Raw genomic sequence first — 18998 nt, forward strand, 5'->3', positions numbered from 1 at the left:
TAAACAACTCATTTCAGTATATTTAATTATTATCGTAAACACAAACGTCACAAACCAAATGATTGTGTTAATTTGTGTATAATATTTGTTGGTATAACTATTGTAATTGGTCATGTATATGTTACCTACTGTAAGGTAAATATTTAATAATAACTGTTATCAATATTTTTGTATTTGGACATGTATTTAATCCATGGTGTCAATCCCCTTGAACGTATATTATCTTCCATCAGCATTCCTTTTAAAATATTAAGCTTCATCAAAATGTCGTAGTTCTTTTGAATGTTTTCATTGACCGATTTTATGTGATCCGACACTTTGGCATACGCTGTGTTCAAAAACACCAATCCTGTAACTTGATTTTTCGTTAAATCTTCGTCGACCTTGTCTTTCGAATAGTCCAATTCGTGTACCGCGTTCTGTACGGTAGACGGTAAACTCGTAGTTTTCTAAATATTAAAATAAAACAATTGAAGTACAATCAATTTCTAAAATAATTTGGAGTATTATAGGTATTAATTAAAATAAGAAATAACTGATATCCAATAGGCGCATTGAACACTTGTAAATTAATGTAAAATAATCGTTTTAAATTTATAGGTAAAATGGATTTCGAAAAATTTAAAAATACCTAAGTAGACACTATAGTGTTTATTTCAAATAAAAAAAAGTTATCGAGTAGAACTTATAAAAAATCTTACCTATATTACATTATCAGATTTATAGTATTTAAATAAATTATTTTATAAGCTTTTAACTACAAATTAATAGTAAAATTTTAAACGCTTATTTTCAATATTTTTTAACTGTGTTACGAACAAAAATTTGTGGAAGCCTTATGTATGTAGGTATTAATAGTAAAAACAAAAAATTATAAAATCATTTTAAAACCATTGCATTTATCACTGAATTTGAAACGTTTCAATCGATATAATATATAAAATATAAGTATACGAACAAATAATATCTTATTATTAATTATTAGCTTATTATCGTCACTGCGTCACGGGTACCTATATATTCTGATAACTCACCGAAACTCCTGCAGATTTTTCCTCGCTGAGTATTTTCAGCGCGTCTAGTAATTTCTTCACGTCGATCTTCTCCAAAATGCCCAAATTTGTCGAATGGTCGACCACGGTTGGATTGTAACTTGACGAGCTTTCGGGTGTGAAATTTGTTAATTGATCTAGACGATCCACAGGCATCGTACCGACGTCTGCGAAAAAAACGCACGTGATCATTAATTCGTAAATCACTATGATCGCACTCATAATTATGCTTCCTTATGGAAAATGAATACATGCGTAACAGCAAAGTTTTATTGGCGTTCATTTCAACGGTTAACCTAACCGAGTGAAAAACGAGTAGAACAACATTATTCTTATGTAAAATAAATAACAATGTGTTTTAATTATAACGATGTATCGTTTTTATTGATCATTGTAAAATTAAACAAGTATAGTTGCTATAACTCGCACCTATATAGACAAGCTAAATAATTATAAATATAATATATTGCAGGCACAAACGCACAACACTAATGCAGAAATATTTATATTTTAATATTTTATAATAAATAATAATAATTTATTATAATGTTATAATATTTTTATAAATAATAAATTATTATCTTTTAGTTGATATTAATTTACAAGGTATAGGTTTAAATGAGGTGTATATTAGTATAATGTACCTATGGGCTATGATACCGTATAATATTATACAGAAACTTAAATTTTTAAATCTCAAAATAATAATATATCATTAAATCATATGATTTAAAATAATGACTTTTTTTTATAATATTAAGTAGCTAGATATCTACTAAAAAAGATTACTGATATATTATTATATATTTTGTTTTTTTTTTTAATATTCCTAATAAAATTTAATGGAATTATGAATATAGGTATTAATAAATGTATTAACAAAGGTACTTCAGTATAATATATAGGTAATGAGTATTGACGTTTCATGATACGAAACATTATAAGCACAATTTGGGGGGAATATTAAAATATTAAAACATTAAATATTAATAATTATAATTTACATGTATCATTGTATCAATTTCCAATGATAAACTATTTTAAATAAAAAAACATTTTTGGAGGGCCAAGGTTGGTTTTGGGGGACAGGAAGCCCCCCTCACAAAAATTAATTGCGGTAATGTAATACTTAAAAATATATATACTATCATTAATATTTTAAATTTTAATTTTATCAAATTGTTCGTGTATACTTATATATATTTAATATTATAATATTATTGTAATTTATAAATGTTAGTAACCAGTTTTATTTTAGATCTTTTATATGAACACTGAAGAAAAATCAATATTTAATTAATACTTCATTTTTATATAATATCTGTGTTATCTGCGTGTTCAGTGCCGGATGTTTAGTGGGTATCCATGCTCCGGGCGCGGGTTAGGATGCTGTTGGTATAAGGGCCTGCAGTATTAATTTATAAATAACCAAACCTAGAAATATTAAAAGTTGTCAATGCACGAATGAACATCATCCATACCTTAAAAATATTTAATAATTTACATTGTAAACAAATATTCTTTAGGGAGCCTAACTAAACAAAAAATATTCGCTCAACTATATCTAAATCTGTTTTTTTTTTTAAATTTTTAATATTATTAAAGTAAAATGTGATAATAAATAATCGATCTGTAATTTGTGAATATAAAATATAATTTATAACATATCACATTACAATATTATATTAATTATAATGCTAAATTAATGATGTAGGTACATTAGATAGATATCATAAATTCATTTGTAGGTATTAAACTTTTTAAAACGTATTTAAAGTGCTAATGAAATAATTGTACCCATACCTATAATACGACTTACCACATTCCTGAACATTTAATATAACATGATTAACAAAAAAATATTAATTTAAATTATTTTTTAAACAACTATGAAGATTTTTAAGTTATAATAGATGTAATATTTAAATAGTTAAATTTAAATACCATAGTTCATTTAAATCAATTATTTTTAGACTTGTTTACTATATTATATAATTTCTAAACTATATGTACCTAATTAGCTATTATACCTATTTACTTACCTATTTTTATTTTTGAATAAAAGGTTAATATAAGCAAAGTAACCTCACAAACTTGAGTATTATTATTTTGACATTTTTGAACGCTTAACCACGATAATTATTCACAGTTTTAACTATTTAAGGTTTAGATTTTTTTTTTATATACCTATCAAATTTAAAAACAATACCTATCAGAAAATAGTTCTAGTAAGTTCATTTATTTCGACTCTTACAGCAGTTAAGCCAGTTAAGATTAATATTTTTAACATAAAAGTACCTAATGGTATAGTTATTTGTTACTCTATAGTCTATAGCGAAATAATTTTTTTTTTTTTTAAATCAAAATATGAGTAATAATAAATAAAAAAAAGTGTGGTCAAGTGGGTACCTACCGCTCCGCTCTACAGTAAGTCACTATTATTTAGGTATGTGTTAAATTTGAATCATTGTATTCGAAAAACGATTCTGAACTGAGATGATTTGTCAGCTTATATATATATTATATTTTAAATTGGATGGTGAAAAAGGTTTTTTTTTGTTTTAATGACCTGAATACCCCTATACTTAAATCATTTACAGAAAATGTCAATTTAAACAGCTGGCGTATGTTTCAAGTTTCTACGACTAATAATTTTTAACTATACCAAAAATCTAAAATTATTTGATAGTAAATCGTTATTTTACGAGTGAATTTTAGATTTCGTAAAAATTTAAACAAGGACAAAAATTTTTTAATTGGCCTAACTTTAAGTTCTTTTATAATTATTGTAAGCCAAACTTATGGAAATTTTTGTAATAAATTTTCAACTCTTAGCTACTTATACAACATTTTTTAATAATTTTTTGAACTTCATACGCTAATAAAAAAAAATTGTAAATAACGATTTTTACGATTTTTTTTTGTAGCTTCAATAAGAACAACTTATAAGAAACGTTGTATTAAATTATCAAGTTTTTTGGGGCACTCAACATTTTTTTATCGACACTTTAAAAAAAAATACTTAGAAAAATTTTAAATGTCAGTTGTCTATAAAAAACTCAAAATAAGCCAAAATATTTGACTGTATGTAACATATATATATAGATAACACTAATATAAACGTTTGGTGAAAATTTCAAGGATTTACAGTGATTCGTTTTTGAGTTACAACCATATAAAAAAATCGATTTCGTTGAAAACTGTTTTTGAGTAAAAATTCCTTTTTTTCTATTTTTTCCGATTTTTTTTTTTTTGAAAACTATTGAACATTTTTTACATTTGAACTGTTTAATATACCAAGGATATTCACTTTGCCATCGGAAACCACCCTCGAGGCTCGAAGTCTGAAATTGAAGCATTATTTCGATTAGTATTATGCTGTACCTACATAAAAAAAAAACACATCATTGTAAAATCAATACATTCATTACTTCGTTCAGAATCTAAAATGTTTATTGTTAATAAACATCATAAAATATAATTTTACGATCATACTAGGTACATATAAAAGTATAAAAATGTTCAAAAGATTAGCGTGTTACCTATGTCGGTATACCTACATATATAGATGAATTAATACGCGACGATAAACGGATTACCCATTATAATTTTGTAAGTGTGCCATAGTATTATAATCTCGTCCTTGAGACGAACTCTTAAGCTCGACAGCCAATTTTATTTTATATATAGTTTCGATGTATAGGTATGCGTTTTGTACGTGTAAGCATTTAAGTATACGTTATATTGCCCACCACCCGACATTAGTTTTTAATATTCCGCGACTAAATTGTTTTAATGACATCATAAAATATCCAACAAAACTCGTATACGACTGTTGACCATATTAGGAATTGGAAAAAAACACTACCTATTATTAGGCTGATTACGTCGAATGCATTATCTATACGAGTTTTACGGGATCTACATTTTTGCGGTTGTCACACGAGAAATAAAAAATTCGTATGTAATAAAAATAATAACATAATAATATTTAAAACATTAGATCCTACCTGTGCGCTATATAATTATCTGCTATCACCGTAGCGCGGCATATCGTTATCAATAAAATCGCGTTATCAATTAGTCGGTCGGTGGTGTTTAGCCGTTCGTATCAGTGACCTGCTTTTTGACCTATCTTTCAACCAAATGTTATTATAGTTATTATTTTAAAAGCTTAGATTTCCATGTTTTCACCGTTGAACTTTTCTTAGTTAAAGTTCTGCGTTTCCTTTTAGGACTCACACTTCACAGTACGATTCCACGTTATCTAGTTAGTTTTCAATTCCCATTCATTGATCGATTCCAGTTCACAATAATAAAATATAAACACTCAATGCCTTACTTTCTGTCAACACTTCACTAACTACCTACCTACAGGCTACATTACAAAATTCTGTTACACTATAAATTAATTCACAGTAATTATTCATGGGAAATCTATTTGCAAAAGTAAGTGAAAATAATTTATTTTTTTATGTAATGTTTCTCTTATTTATTACTTCTAAATAAGATTAACTTGAGCCATTAGAGTCAACATATTGTTTTTAATTTTAGTTTTATTCAAAATTTTTTTATGTATTTAAATCAATCGGTCAAATTGAATTACAGTGAAACTTCGGTGTTCAGTTTCATGGACAGAAAAATTTATTAAATACAATTATATTTAGTTCTCAAAAATATTTTGTTAAATGGAAGTTTCACTTTATTACCTAAGTATATAATAAACATTAATTTGATAGGAGTCAAAATGGAGAATGTTCACTATTTTATTAAATTAAAGTTTCTTTAATATGATTTAATTACTAAATCATGTATCTACAAATAAATTTGAATGTTCTTTTATATGATTTTGGTTTATTATTATTCATTTTTTATTTCTTACAACTACAATAACAAATTAACTTATTATTAATATATATATTTTATTATTTATATAGTTTTATATTTTATTTAACTTAATTATTTTGTGTATTAATGTATTATATTTTATAAATCTGTATTTAAAGATAACACATTAATTGTGTAAAATAAAATAAAAATTATTAGTCATTACAATATAAATTATAATTTCTTACTTAATATATACATTTTAATTTCTAGCCTTACCATGAATTCAATATTGATCAAAAGTTGTCACTACAAGATTCTAAATTGCTGGAAAAAAAAGAAGTGAGTTTTTTATTAACAATTTAAATATGACCATTTTAATATAAAATTGATAACTCTTAATTATTTATCTACTGGTAGTCTCTGATTAGATTTTTGTAAAATATTATAATTATACATATGTACAACTTTGTACCTACTGGGAAAATGCTGCCTAGAATACTTTGTTACCTTTAATATTTTTTTATATATTACTTGCTAATTAATTATTAGATATTGAATTGTCATTCTAGATGTTAATTTAATATTTTATTGATTAATAACATAAAACTATACATAAATTATGATCACTAGAATTAAAGACTCATGTCTTCTCAGTGATACTTAGAATTTGTAAATTTACCCCCATAATTGCATTGTTTTAATTAATAATTGCTGTAGCAAATTCATAAAAACAAAATTATATTTTTATTTTATAGTTAAGTAATTAATAGTTTTTAAGATTTTTTGAATTATTTGTTTAAAATACCTATTCATATCAGAGTTATGTCATTAATAACTAAAATATACCATAGGAAAATAAAATGTAAAAAATAATGGGTACCTACTTTTTTGTTATTGTACTCTGACAACCTATTGGCAGCTAGCAGAAATCTCAAACATATTATTGTATAATGTATTCCAATCTGTTTGTTTTTATGCTATCTACCCAAAAAAAATAAATTCTAAACTTACCTAAACCTTTTTATTGGAGCTTGCAGTTTTACAGCTGTCACTGAAATTATAACCGTCTTAAACAAATGTGCCTTTTATGTCTCTCAAAAAACTTTTAAATACATTGGTCATATTAACTGAACTCCACCATTCTTCTTGTTTCTTTCTTGTTACTGAACAATTTACAAATTATCTGTAATGATAGTTGTTAATGTATTAAAAATTGAATGGAAAAATGTGTAGATAAATTTATTAATGTAGATCAGAGGTTCCCAAACTTTTTATTGTACGACCCATTTTGGAAATTTTTTAAAATTTGGCGACCCATAATATCAATGAATAACCTTTTTTTAGTGAATCAGTTGTTTACAACAAAATATATATATATATATATTTATTTTTAATATAAAATTATAGTGCGACCTACCAAAAATATAATCGCGACCCACAGTTTGGGAAGTTTTGAATTGTAGATAGTATAGTATCATTATTTCATTTACGGAATTATAATTTTAATTTAATTGAAATTAATATATACTTAGTAGTAAGTACTTAGTTATCTAGTTAATCATTATTATCTAAATATATTTACAGGCAAGAGTTGATCAAGTGCACATGCTTGGATATTCAAAAACAAAAGATTTTATTCTTGAATCATCAATTAACTTAATGTTTACATCAAATTCTTTCAATAATGTAAGTTTTCTAAGAATACTTCTGTATTCTTCTGATACTGATACTTCTGTGATTTTTGTTATACCTAAATAGTTAAACAATTCTACTATTTCAATATTTTACTTAAATGATGTATTATCTTTTTTCAGATAATAAAAAATGCTGAAACTGTTCGTAAAAATTTAATGAGCTTAAATTGTTTTGAAAATATTAGTGTTCATATAGATGTAAGTAGTGGATCAAATTCAACTCCAAATGGATATAAGGTATTAAAAAAAAAAAAAATGTATTAATTATTCTTATGTATTATCTAATTTTTACTTTGTATATGTATAGGTTACTTTCAATGTGCAAGAACTTAAATTAGCATCTAGTATACTTCATTCAATTGCAAGAGATAATGAAGGATTTGTTAAATTAGGTTTTAAGCTGAACAATATGACTGGTCACGCCAATCATTTTAAAATAGAATCATCACTCGGAAATAATGGTACTCAAAAGTATGATGCTTGTATATCCAAACATATTCCTGGAAGTATATCCTCATGGTTTGTATGACTTCAACTTAATCTATATCAATAAAATTCAGATCTTATTTTAATTAACTACACAATTTAATTTTTTAATCATTTAAGCACTTCCGGACATATATTTAAAAAGAAATCATACTGGAATACTGTACATGGTGTTTTCAACGAGTGGGGAACTCTATTTGACTTATTATTTCTTGCATCTTATAAAGTAGGTATCTATTCCAAATTTTTTTTAAAAAGAGTTATTATTTTAAATTTCGCAAAATAATTTATTAACAGTTTTTTTTTAAACATTTTTAGGGTCATTTTAGTCAAAATTTACAGTATGAAGGTGTAATACGTGATATAAATATGTTATCAAAAAATAGTCCATTTAAACTAAGAGAGGAATCAGGTCTCTCAGTTAAATCTTCTATTAAACATATAACTACAATTGATACAAGAGATTCCAAGGTTTTAGCTAATGAAGGTGCATTCTTCCAAATGGTTATGGAAGTAGCTGGTTTTGGTGGTGATGTTAAATTTTTGAGGAATTATTTTACTAGTCAGTTTTATTCAAAAATCAGCAAAGACGTTGTATGTTAATTTTTGCTTTAATTAATAATTATTTATAATTTGTATGGAAAGTAATATTTGTTGAAATTTTTTATGGAGGTATTTCAAGGATCATTTGGTGGAGGATTTCTTACTGATTTAGGAACATTTAAAAAAGTTAATATGATGGATAGATTTTTCCTTGGTGGCCCTATGACATTACGAGGTTTCCAGTCCCGAGGAATTGGTAACTTAAGTGATAATGTTGTTGCTGGTGTTACGGTAATTCATCAAAACATTAATATGATTGTGATGCATTTAAAATAACAAACATTTATAATTAATAAATGTATATGCTTATATTATAGAGTTATTGGGTTTCTGCTGTTCATATTTATGTAAAACCACTTTTTGGCATGGAAAGTAACCGAATAAATGAAGCAATTAGGTTACACTTATTTTGTAATGCTGGGAATATATCTTTCTTTGGTATAAAGTTATTAATACTATATATAAATTGTACATTGCGCTTTGCTATTTTTTTTATACGTATATTTATATTTGTTTCTTTAGGCAAAGATACTAAATCCAGTTTTACAAAAACATTTAAAGACTTTAGGTTATCAGCTGGAGTTGGAATAGTTGCCCGAGTTGGTAATTCAATAAGATTTGAGTTCAATTTATGTTCACCAATTCAGTATTCACCTGGCGATAGAATTGTTGATGGTTTTCAATTTGGAGTTGGAGCAAACTTTATTTAAAATAATAAGATCAAAATCTCTCTTTGTGCTAGTTACCTTTATAATAATCAAGTATTAATCAATTGTATTGATTTAATATAAAACAATAATTTATTTATTTAAATCAGAGACATCAGTATTATTTTATTATATCTAATTTATTGTTTTATTTATATTTTTTATTTTTGCTTTTGTTTACTGTTCAATTTAATCAATATAAATGTTTGAACAGGAATAGGTTCTAAAATGTAAGTAAATTGTACTTATTTAGATTATGACTGATTGAATATAAATAGTAAATTAATTTTTAATTGCATTTTGTTTTATGACCTATGTTTTATTTTTTATTACAGTCTAGAATAATAATTTAAAAATTAAACCTATATATCTTTATAACATAAAAAAAGTTTTTTTATGTATATTACAATTGATTTCAGTTGCTTAGGTATTATTTATAAAAACAATTTTATTAAAAATCTCACAAAATTATAAATAGAAAATTACTGATTCAAACATTTCATATTTATTCAAATCTAAATGTAAGTATTTTAAACTTTTATATTTAAATCGCGATTAATATTTTTTTGGGGGATATTGATTTTTACAATATTTTAATTTTTAAGTTATGAACATTTTTGTATTACATATAATACTTTAAATACCTACTCATAACTCATTTAAGCAATTTTAAATTTACTAATGTACAAACATATAATATTCTTACCTTTAAGTTACAAATAGTTAAGTAAATCCATTCACTTGAAATTTAACAATACAAAATAGGTTCTGCTAGTAGCTGATACCAAATTAAATGTGTTTTATGTTGACGTATTGTGTACAATGTAGAAAATGTGATAGTCATAGGTGTGCGCACAGGGGAGAGTGGACCGTGGCCCCCTAACGGCTACTGGATTATTCTTTAATAAATACGTAGATATGTATATTATACGAGATAGCAAACATTTTTACATTTTACAAAAAAAAGTGAAGCCAGTTTTAATGTAAAAGTATAAATATGTAATATAAATGTAATTAAGTTATTAATTAATCAGTTATCATAATAAATCTTTAGTTCGGACGTTTTTAAAGCCCCTCCTCTGCGGTCAAAGTCTGCGCAAGCCAATGGCGATAGTTGCATTATTATTTTTATTTACGATTTAATCGAATAATGAACTAAAATCAATAAAATCAAATCATATCAATTTATTAATTTGATTATTTATTAAAATGATATAGCAATGACGCTATTTTATATTGTATTAAAAAATATTATTTAAATCTAGTATGAGCGTTGTAGAATTTTTTTTTGAAAATTATTAGAACAAATATAATATTTTTCATAATATGCCATCATATCTGATAAATAACCATGAATGATTAACCAATTTAATATATTATGATTAAACGAGGAAGTATCTAAGACAGAAAAATGAAAATGTCACTATTGATTGCTTATTTTGATTCTTGATTAAAAAATAATTTATGTCATTAATGATATGATTAATTTTGTAGTAACTTAATTTTTCGGTGTAGCTTTAATAAATTAACAAAACAGTAAACACGAAACACTCTTATGAAAACACTTATCTTACTATCAGTATTAAAAATTAAAATACACAGGTACTACATAACTAACTAATGGAAAATATATTATTTTGTTAAATGTTTGCTTTCCAAGATAAACAATGTTACAATATTTATTATTTAATAATCAAAATGATTTTAATTTAATTTTCACATTAGCCAGGTATTTAGCGGATCTGGGACAATTGGTCCCCGGACAATTAGTTCCCACGAAAATATCGTATGCGGACAATTGGTCCTCGCCATAACTTAATCTCGGATAATTATTAGTCCGCGGCTTAAAAGTTATATTTAAATATATAATATAAAATTATTATAAATTTATTTATTTTATAGCTTCAAATGGTCTGAGTATAAAATTACGAAGGGGACCAATTGTCCGCATACGACGTTTTTTCGCGGGGGACCAATTGTCCGTACACCGTATTTAGCAACTATTAATTTTGTAATGAGCACGTCGTTCCCGTTCAAAATCTATCATTATTTTAAGTAAAAATATTTTTTAACACGATTTTTCTTGGTTTGAGGTGTTTGAACGTATACTCGTAATTTACGTTTTATGGATTACCTATGTTAGTTTCGGTTAGTTTAATAGTTTGTAGCTGAAAATGACAACGTTGCTAACTACTTGTTTAGTTGCTTTAGTTAGCACAGTGGTACACAACTTGAAGTAATATAACGTAAGTACATTAATATATTAAGGAGACTAGATCCAAACGTGTGTTTTTTTTACCAAAATAAAAATCTCGTGTCAATTGTATTAACTACCTTAGTCATCGGATTAAATTTAAGTATAGATTTTAGTATACGTTAGTATGTGTGTAAAATAATATATAGATGAGCGATCCTACACTCACGCATTATATATGTACCTATATGAATATTCATTGCGTAGGTATTTTGTTTGTTTTTTGGTATAAAGTACTAATTTTCTGACGACCGTATTAATTTACCAATTTATCCGATAAGATTTCTGGAAACATGTGTGGATTTGTCATGAGATTTAAGTACACGTCATACGTCAACGACTTTTTTTCATTTTTAATAGAGTTCAGTTTAAAAAAAGTGAAAAATCGTTTTCAAGTCAACGATAAATAATTTTATAAAACATACCTATTGAAGTTCTATCAAATGATTATATGATAGAGTTTATAGGCGTTGCAAATCACACGAGATAGATAAAAAACGGACTGAATCGAATCCCGATAATACAAATTCATTGGGTCTATAGCAGAGTAATTTTATACGAGACTTAATGTTTCAATATTTATGATGCCTATGCCCTTTTGCAATATTTTTCATGTCAAAATTTATCATTTTAGTTTAGCACAACCAAACTATTTAAGTAGAATAAAAGTGTAGGTACTTGGTAGTTGGTTGTACCCCTTTCTTGACCGATGGGAAACTTCGCTCACTTCAGTGCTCTGTATTTTACAATTTTACATAATTTTTTACTCATTTGTCTCAATCGCGAAGTAATAAAATATCTATTATCACTACTATCAGTAAAGTTATCACTGCAATCTACTGTGATTAGAACAGATTGGTCACTTAATTTTCATCGTAGTTGAGGTAGTTTTTTCCCCGTGAATTCAATAGATGGCGCTGTATATTATATTTTATCACGTAAATTTGTTTCTGAAAAAAAAAAAAATACAGCATAAACGAATTTAAAACAGTGGTGAATGGCGATCAGTTGAAAATGACAAACAATACAAATCTAGTAAGGAATAGCTATTCTCGGGAGTATTTTTATTTAGTATTATTATTATTATTATTTTATTATTTTTTTTTTTTTTTTTTTTATGTTAAGAATCATAACATGGTTTCAAAACTATTGAGTTTATTTTTCATCATTATTCGATACAATATATTAATATTAAAACAATTATAACTGCAATGAGCTTATTGTAGGTAGGACTGCGATTCTGCTACTAGCACCCTAGATCCTTGAATATCAATAACTGTCGATATAATAATTTAATAAACAAAATTATAAAATAATTACCTAATAACCATAATAATTTGGATTTTTTATTGCTAAAATAATAATAATAGCTACAATAAAATTACCATACAAAATATTATTTTTGAAAAAGTTGAAATATCAATTATATTATATTATATAGGGACCTACGTCCTACATAATAGTTATCCACAAACATTTTTAAATCTATTTTTATTAACTAAACCTTCAATGTACATAACAACTTAAATTAATATAATAATAAGAATAATAATGTTAATAAAGACTAAAGAGTAATGAATATTGTTGGTATAATTAAATAGTAAAAATAAATTCTAAATGTAAATAATATAATAATTTTAATTACATTTTCTTAAAAATACGTTATACATTAGATTGAAATTGAAAACAAATATTAATTACCCTTATAATAATATTATATTAACACACAATATTATTGATTTTCAATACACAATCGAGCATTTCTAAATTGTGCACACGGTAAACAGCTGAATAGGTGATACAAATTGTATACTACAATGTACTTTGTTTGTACTCTATTTTTCGACTTTCAAAATGGGTATAATAATTACTAATTAATAATTATTAATTACCTATTAAATTTTGATCATAGTATTAAAGTGACTGAATTCATTCATAAATATTTATCAATAATTTTAAACACTATGATATAATTAATGGCGTAAAAGCCAGACATAAACTGCACTTTGAAATCTAGATACAAATTAATATATTGTATGATTATTATAAAAATTATATTACTTACGAGAGATCAGTATTTTAAAATTATGCCGTATTACAATTATAGTGATTTACGAAAATAATTCAAGCCCTTATTATATTATTATATTTACTCAATTTTTAATTTGCTTTATAAAAAAAAGAAAAATTAATTACCCAATATAGATAATAAATTGAATTATATATTTTTTAATATTATTAATTAAAAAAAAAAAACAGATTTACGACTCTTTTTTAATTATTTCATTTTAACGATAATTGAAAACAATTTTTAGAAGATAATAAAGGGGGTTAGGTTATGTTAAATGACTGTCATAAAATTAAAAATAACCTGTGGTTGAAATTCACTATGTATTAATTTATATTACAATTTATAATTGAAAATATATCATATTTAAATTAATTTTAACAAGATAGATAATTAGGCGAGATAGGTAGACCTATTATAGGTATACTTCTTAATTCTTACTTACTAGTTGCTACTTATAGTGGAAAATCGCGTAGACGTGTATATTATGTTGGTGTATATAAACGCCGTATAGAGACTATAATAATAATCCCTATAATAATGATATTATGCTGTTATAGTTGCAGCAGATAACACTTGTATAGAAAAAATTATATGCAATAAGTATAATGATAACTGGATAACATTATATTTAATACATTTTACGTTAATTCTGATCGTCATAACAAAACTTGACATTTTTCTTATAATAGGAAATTTTTTAGGCCAATTTAGATAAATTGTATTAAAATGACAGGAGTAGGAGGAGTTGCCGTTGCATTAATACTTATTAATATTTCTCTTTGAAACTAATTAGAAATTTGTATTAATGATTTACATTACATTTTACACTCTTACATATTTTTATTCTGCATGATTTTTATTACTAGACTATTTACTAGTTTAGTAGTTTTTTATTTAAATATTTAAATAATGTATACTTTTCTTATAATATATAAATAATTAAATAAATACAATTTAAATTTAAACTTTAGCTACCTATTCAAAGTTAAACATCAAATTTTTTTGATTCGACCGATCGCTAACACAGTGGTCAATATTATACTTTTTTGTAATATTTTGATGTATCTTTAATAATGATTTTAGCTTAAAAATGTCTAAAATTTAAATCATTAAATATACTATTTTTTAGTGGGATCAAATCTATAAAGTACAGTCAATTGTAATATAATTTTATATTTTAATAAAAACTAATAATTTGTTATATTTCTATATAAAATTTACTTTTTAAAAACTAGACAATGACCAAATAATTCAAACAGTACCATTCTATTGATTTTTTCAATGCATTATACATGTTACTAGCTGATCCCGCGCGACGTTGTCTGTGACAAATTTAATAATGACAATAGATTTACTCTATTTTAAAATTATATACAATTACCTACATTAATTATTACAGAGTACCTATGTATGCTATGTTTTATTAAAAATCCGACATAAATTTTTTTTTCAATTTTTACTATTTTTTACACCGGTTTAACCACATAAAAACAAGCATTTGGGAAAATCCTTTTTTAGTGGGTGATTATGTCATAAAACGAAACTTCAGATTAAATTAAAAACTCAGCTTCAGAGATTCCGGCTAGACGATGATGAATTAGTCACTCAAAAAAAAATATTATATGTTTATATATACGAGTTCAATGTTTAATAATATATTATACATTATATAGAGATTATTTCGATATTTTTTCCATAATTTTCTGAATACATTATGAAAACGTCAAATGTCAAATTTTCCCATCAATTAACACTGACATAATGTCAATATTGAAAATAACATAGAATATGTTATTATAAACCACAAACGCTATATATAATAATAAACGAGTAGCGTGAGATGTATTATGTATTATGAGATGTACGTATAGCATGTGTATGTGCGTCCGAGATTGAACGTGTGCGCACGAGAGTGTGAATATTGTGTTGGATTTGGGGCGAGTATATGACGTGGGTATGTCTATGGCTTAATGTTTGGCTAGTGGTAATGGATTGCGCATGCCAATATTAAGTCATAATAATAATAATATCTAAGATATTTGAAACCAAAAATGATAAGCAAAATAACTATAAAAAGATATATTAGAATATTACTTATTTGATTAATATTAGGTATATTATTATTATTATTAAACAATTATTGTCGCACTAAAAATGAATAAATCGAGATTATTATTTTGAACCTTTTCACGTATGATTTCCAATTACAAAAAATTGATTATAATGTAAAATACTTCCATCATAAAAAAATATATAATATATTAAAGGGGCTCAAATAATAGTTATTTATTGTAAAATATTTTTTTTGTGCTAAATTTTTAGGTGTATAAAATTTTTATTAATAAAATACTAACAAAACATAAATTATATTAATACGACTAGACTGAGCCAAGGCCGTAGTTTTTACCTATGTTGATTATACTGTAATGAGCTCTGCGATCTTATCAGACACTTAACTTTATTGCAGTAATTTACGAGAATTCTATGTTTCAAATAAGAAATCTCAGTTTTTCTGAGTAAATTTTTTTATAAATCATTTATAAACTATTGGGATTTCTGATTTGGTTTTGAACTTTTCATATTTAATATATTTATTATTTAATACAGGAATATGTTTTAAAATCGAAATTTAGATATAGAGTATAATATAATATTATTTTAATCATATGTATAACAAGTCTAAAATTTTAATACTGATATCTGATTATACCAATACTTTATAGATATATGTAGTATTATGAACTTACTCTTTTATTATATCAAAAAACCTCTACTAGATTTCATATACTTATCTAATATTTTCATAAAATAGTTTACTATTTCTCATACAGTAATAACTTTTCAACACCGTTTCATAAATTAAATATATATACATATTACAGCCTGTAGTACAAGTACTACAATAACAATCTGCGCGGGATAAAGGGGCTAGCCACCCATAATGACTGTGCTTATCTTATTCTGTATTATAGGAATTATACTTTATAAATAAAGTATTTTCACACACTACTTTTTTATAAATAAACTATCGTATTATCTATAAATAATATAATTTTACAAGAGGTTAAAACAACAAAAAAAAGCGGATAAGTGGGTACTGCTCTGTTGTACATTAAATGCCGTATGGATCATTATTATATATTATAGGAGTGTTAAATTTGAATCCAATGATAGGTATCATTATATTCGAAAAACGATTCTAAACGAAGATGATTTGTTAGCCTAGGATATCATTTCGAATGGTTGGTGAAAAAGATGGTTTATGTTTTAATGGCCTGAATACCCCGAAATTTAAGTTATTTTATAATTATTGTAAGCTAAAATTATGGAAAATCTTGTATTTAATTTTTACCTCTAAGCTACTCAAACAAAATTTTTATATAAAATAATTTGCAAATATTCATGATTTTGACGAAATGTTGTCAATGTTCAAACTTCAAATGCTAATAAAAAAAATTGTGCCTATGTATTCTTATAATTTTTTTAATCACTATAAGAATAACTTATGAAGAACTTTGTATTAAATTTTCAAGTATTTTGATTGGGCGAAAAAAAATTTATCGACACCTCAAAAAAAAATTTCAATTGTCTATAAATAGCTCAATAAAAGTCAAAAAATTTTGAAAATGTCAATCTAAATAATTGGTAAAATTTTCAAGTATCTACGACTTATACTTTTTGAATAATAACAAATATTTAAAATCGTTTGAGAATAAATCGTTGTCGTTACACTATTTCGTAAAAATTTATAATTCAAATGCACTTAAAATTTTTCCTATAATGATGTTTCGAGTTTTCTCTATAGCTACTTGAAAGAAAACTTATGGAAAACTTAGTGTTTTGTATTTTTAATCCTTAGTTATAAACACAAAAATTTTTATGATTTTTCAACTTCAAAATTACTTGCAAATTTTCGTGATTTCATAAAAATTTGAACTATAAACGCTTATAAAAAATTTTTTTATAGCTACAATAAGAACAACTCATAAGGAACCTTGTATTAAATTTTCAAAATTTATTGGTCATCCAAAATTTTTTTATTTTTACTAAAAGTAATACTATATTAGTGTATTACCTAAGTTTGGAAACGAATTAAAAGTATTATAACATAGATTAATTAGAGAAATGTACTTAATAGTTAATATATAGACTTATTTTTTAAACTAAATTTTATATTTCTACATATTTTTTTGTAAAGTATTTATCTATAGTATATAAATTAAACTAATATTATAATTTATAATATTTATTACACATTTTAAGTCACTTTTAAATTTTAATTGTTGTTATTTTTTGTTCACAAGGTCCCTCATTGTATTATTAACACTTTATAAACAATTTCGAACATTTTTATTTAAAAATTGGTTTACCGTAAAAAAAATGTATGTAAATACAATGAAATGACGAGATGGACGTTTTTGTCTTTAAATGAAATACAAGTCTAGATTAAATATATTTTAACGAGTAATGAATTATAATGACTCATTTTTTGGTTCAACAAATAATACATTTGATATGATTGTGCATATATGTTACACAGAGATAACGAATCAATTAGTTTGAACTCGATTAGATCTTATTAGAAGTTCAATGTGCTCATTATATTACATTTTTGATAATCAAAAATATTCGAATAGTATATATTTTCCATTGAAAATTACATTAATAAATTAGAATTGATTAGAACATCTGTATTCAGGAGATTATTAGTTCATAATAAAAGCTATATCTAATAAATATGAGATAACATGATTTACTTGAAAAGTTATAGCTCTCATGTGATGATAAAAAAAAAAAAATACATACACAAAGAGAGAATAATAATATAATAAATTAAACTTCATCTCCAAATAATTGTTTTTTCGATAAATATTACTTTTTATTATTGAATTTCTTATAAGTTATACTAATTGTAAATGTTCTAAGCGGGATTTAGTTTGTGTTAAATTATAATTTTTAAAATGTTATGATATCTATTCAAATATCTAAGAATTTAAAATCAAAATCAAATTTAATACTTAAAGTTATAGTTATAATAATAGTTTTTTTTTAATAATAGTAGTAATATAATAGTATATTATAGTAACTTTGTCAATGTTTAAAACGATCATTGATCAAAAATTGGATAAGTAAGCATGATTGTATTGACTACCTACATTATAATAATTGTCTATACACATTGTATACGCTTATTACATATTCGACACGTGTACAGAAAAACATTTCGGGACAAGGGTATAATAAGTAGTCTCATATTTCCTACCTATTATTGTTATATTAACTGAAAAAATACAAAATGAT

At 24.5% G+C, this 18998-nt stretch overlaps 4 protein-coding genes across 7 annotated transcripts in view; 3 read left to right on the forward strand and 1 right to left on the reverse strand.

The window, feature by feature from the left end:
- On the reverse strand, positions 1-10253 carry LOC114132788 (uncharacterized). 4 transcript variants are annotated; one of them, XM_027998362.2, is made up of 4 exons: positions 10079-10253; positions 6894-7065; positions 1035-1219; positions 1-449 (listed from the first exon to the last, which is right to left on the reverse strand). In XM_027998362.2, exons 3-4 carry the CDS (start codon positions 1206-1208, stop codon positions 144-146), a joined length of 480 nt encoding a protein of 159 aa, XP_027854163.2. In that variant the 5' UTR covers positions 1209-1219; positions 6894-7065; positions 10079-10253; the 3' UTR covers positions 1-143. The 4 variants fall into 4 exon arrangements, with proteins under 4 accessions (XP_027854163.2, XP_050061514.1, XP_027854164.2 ...); XM_050205557.1 differs by lacking the exons at positions 6894-7065; positions 10079-10253 and adding an exon at positions 6159-6191; XM_027998363.2 differs by lacking the exons at positions 6894-7065; positions 10079-10253 and adding an exon at positions 2356-2486.
- LOC114132787 (sorting and assembly machinery component 50 homolog) lies at positions 4823-9665 on the forward strand. Its single transcript, XM_027998359.2, has 10 exons — positions 4823-5501; positions 6153-6221; positions 7467-7568; positions 7697-7813; positions 7884-8095; positions 8183-8288; positions 8381-8656; positions 8735-8896; positions 8983-9103; positions 9188-9665. The coding sequence occupies exons 1-10, from the start codon at positions 5481-5483 to the stop codon at positions 9373-9375; spliced, it is 1374 nt and encodes a 457-aa protein (XP_027854160.2). The 5' UTR covers positions 4823-5480; the 3' UTR covers positions 9376-9665.
- The window catches only part of LOC126551643 (uncharacterized), a 12243-nt gene continuing 3031 nt past the window's right edge, over positions 9787-18998 (forward strand). Inside the window, exon 1 of the mRNA XM_050205556.1 lies at positions 9787-9893. The gene's annotated coding sequence lies outside the window, so the exon portion shown is untranslated. The remainder of the gene's footprint in view (positions 9894-18998) is intronic.
- Positions 11370-18998, forward strand: part of LOC114132805 (docking protein 1-like) — a 24854-nt gene continuing 17225 nt past the window's right edge. Inside the window, exon 1 of the mRNA XM_050205555.1 lies at positions 11370-11618. The gene's annotated coding sequence lies outside the window, so the exon portion shown is untranslated. The remainder of the gene's footprint in view (positions 11619-18998) is intronic.

This window comes from Aphis gossypii, chromosome X (genome assembly GCF_020184175.1).
Source record: "Aphis gossypii isolate Hap1 chromosome X, ASM2018417v2, whole genome shotgun sequence".
Classification (NCBI taxonomy): domain Eukaryota; kingdom Metazoa; phylum Arthropoda; class Insecta; order Hemiptera; family Aphididae; genus Aphis; species Aphis gossypii.

What these genes read in the sequence shown, in the direction of transcription:
- LOC114132787 (XM_027998359.2), top strand. Translation starts at nt 5,481, where the DNA reads ATGGGAAATCTATTTGCAAAA. An exon ending in AATTGCTGGAAAAAAAAGAA is followed by an intron (nt 6,222 to 7,466) that starts GTGAGTTTTTTA and finishes ATATATTTACAG; the next exon opens with GCAAGAGTTGATCAAGTGCA. An exon ending in ATGTTGTTGCTGGTGTTACG is followed by an intron (nt 8,897 to 8,982) that starts GTAATTCATCAA and finishes CTTATATTATAG; the next exon opens with AGTTATTGGGTTTCTGCTGT.
- LOC114132788 (XM_027998360.2), bottom strand. Translation starts at nt 1,274, where the DNA reads ATGAGTGCGATCATAGTGATTTACGAATTAATGATCACGTGCGTTTTT. An exon ending in AAAAATCTGCAGGAGTTTCG is followed by an intron (nt 450 to 1,034) that starts GTGAGTTATCAG and finishes TTTAATATTTAG; the next exon opens with AAAACTACGAGTTTACCGTC.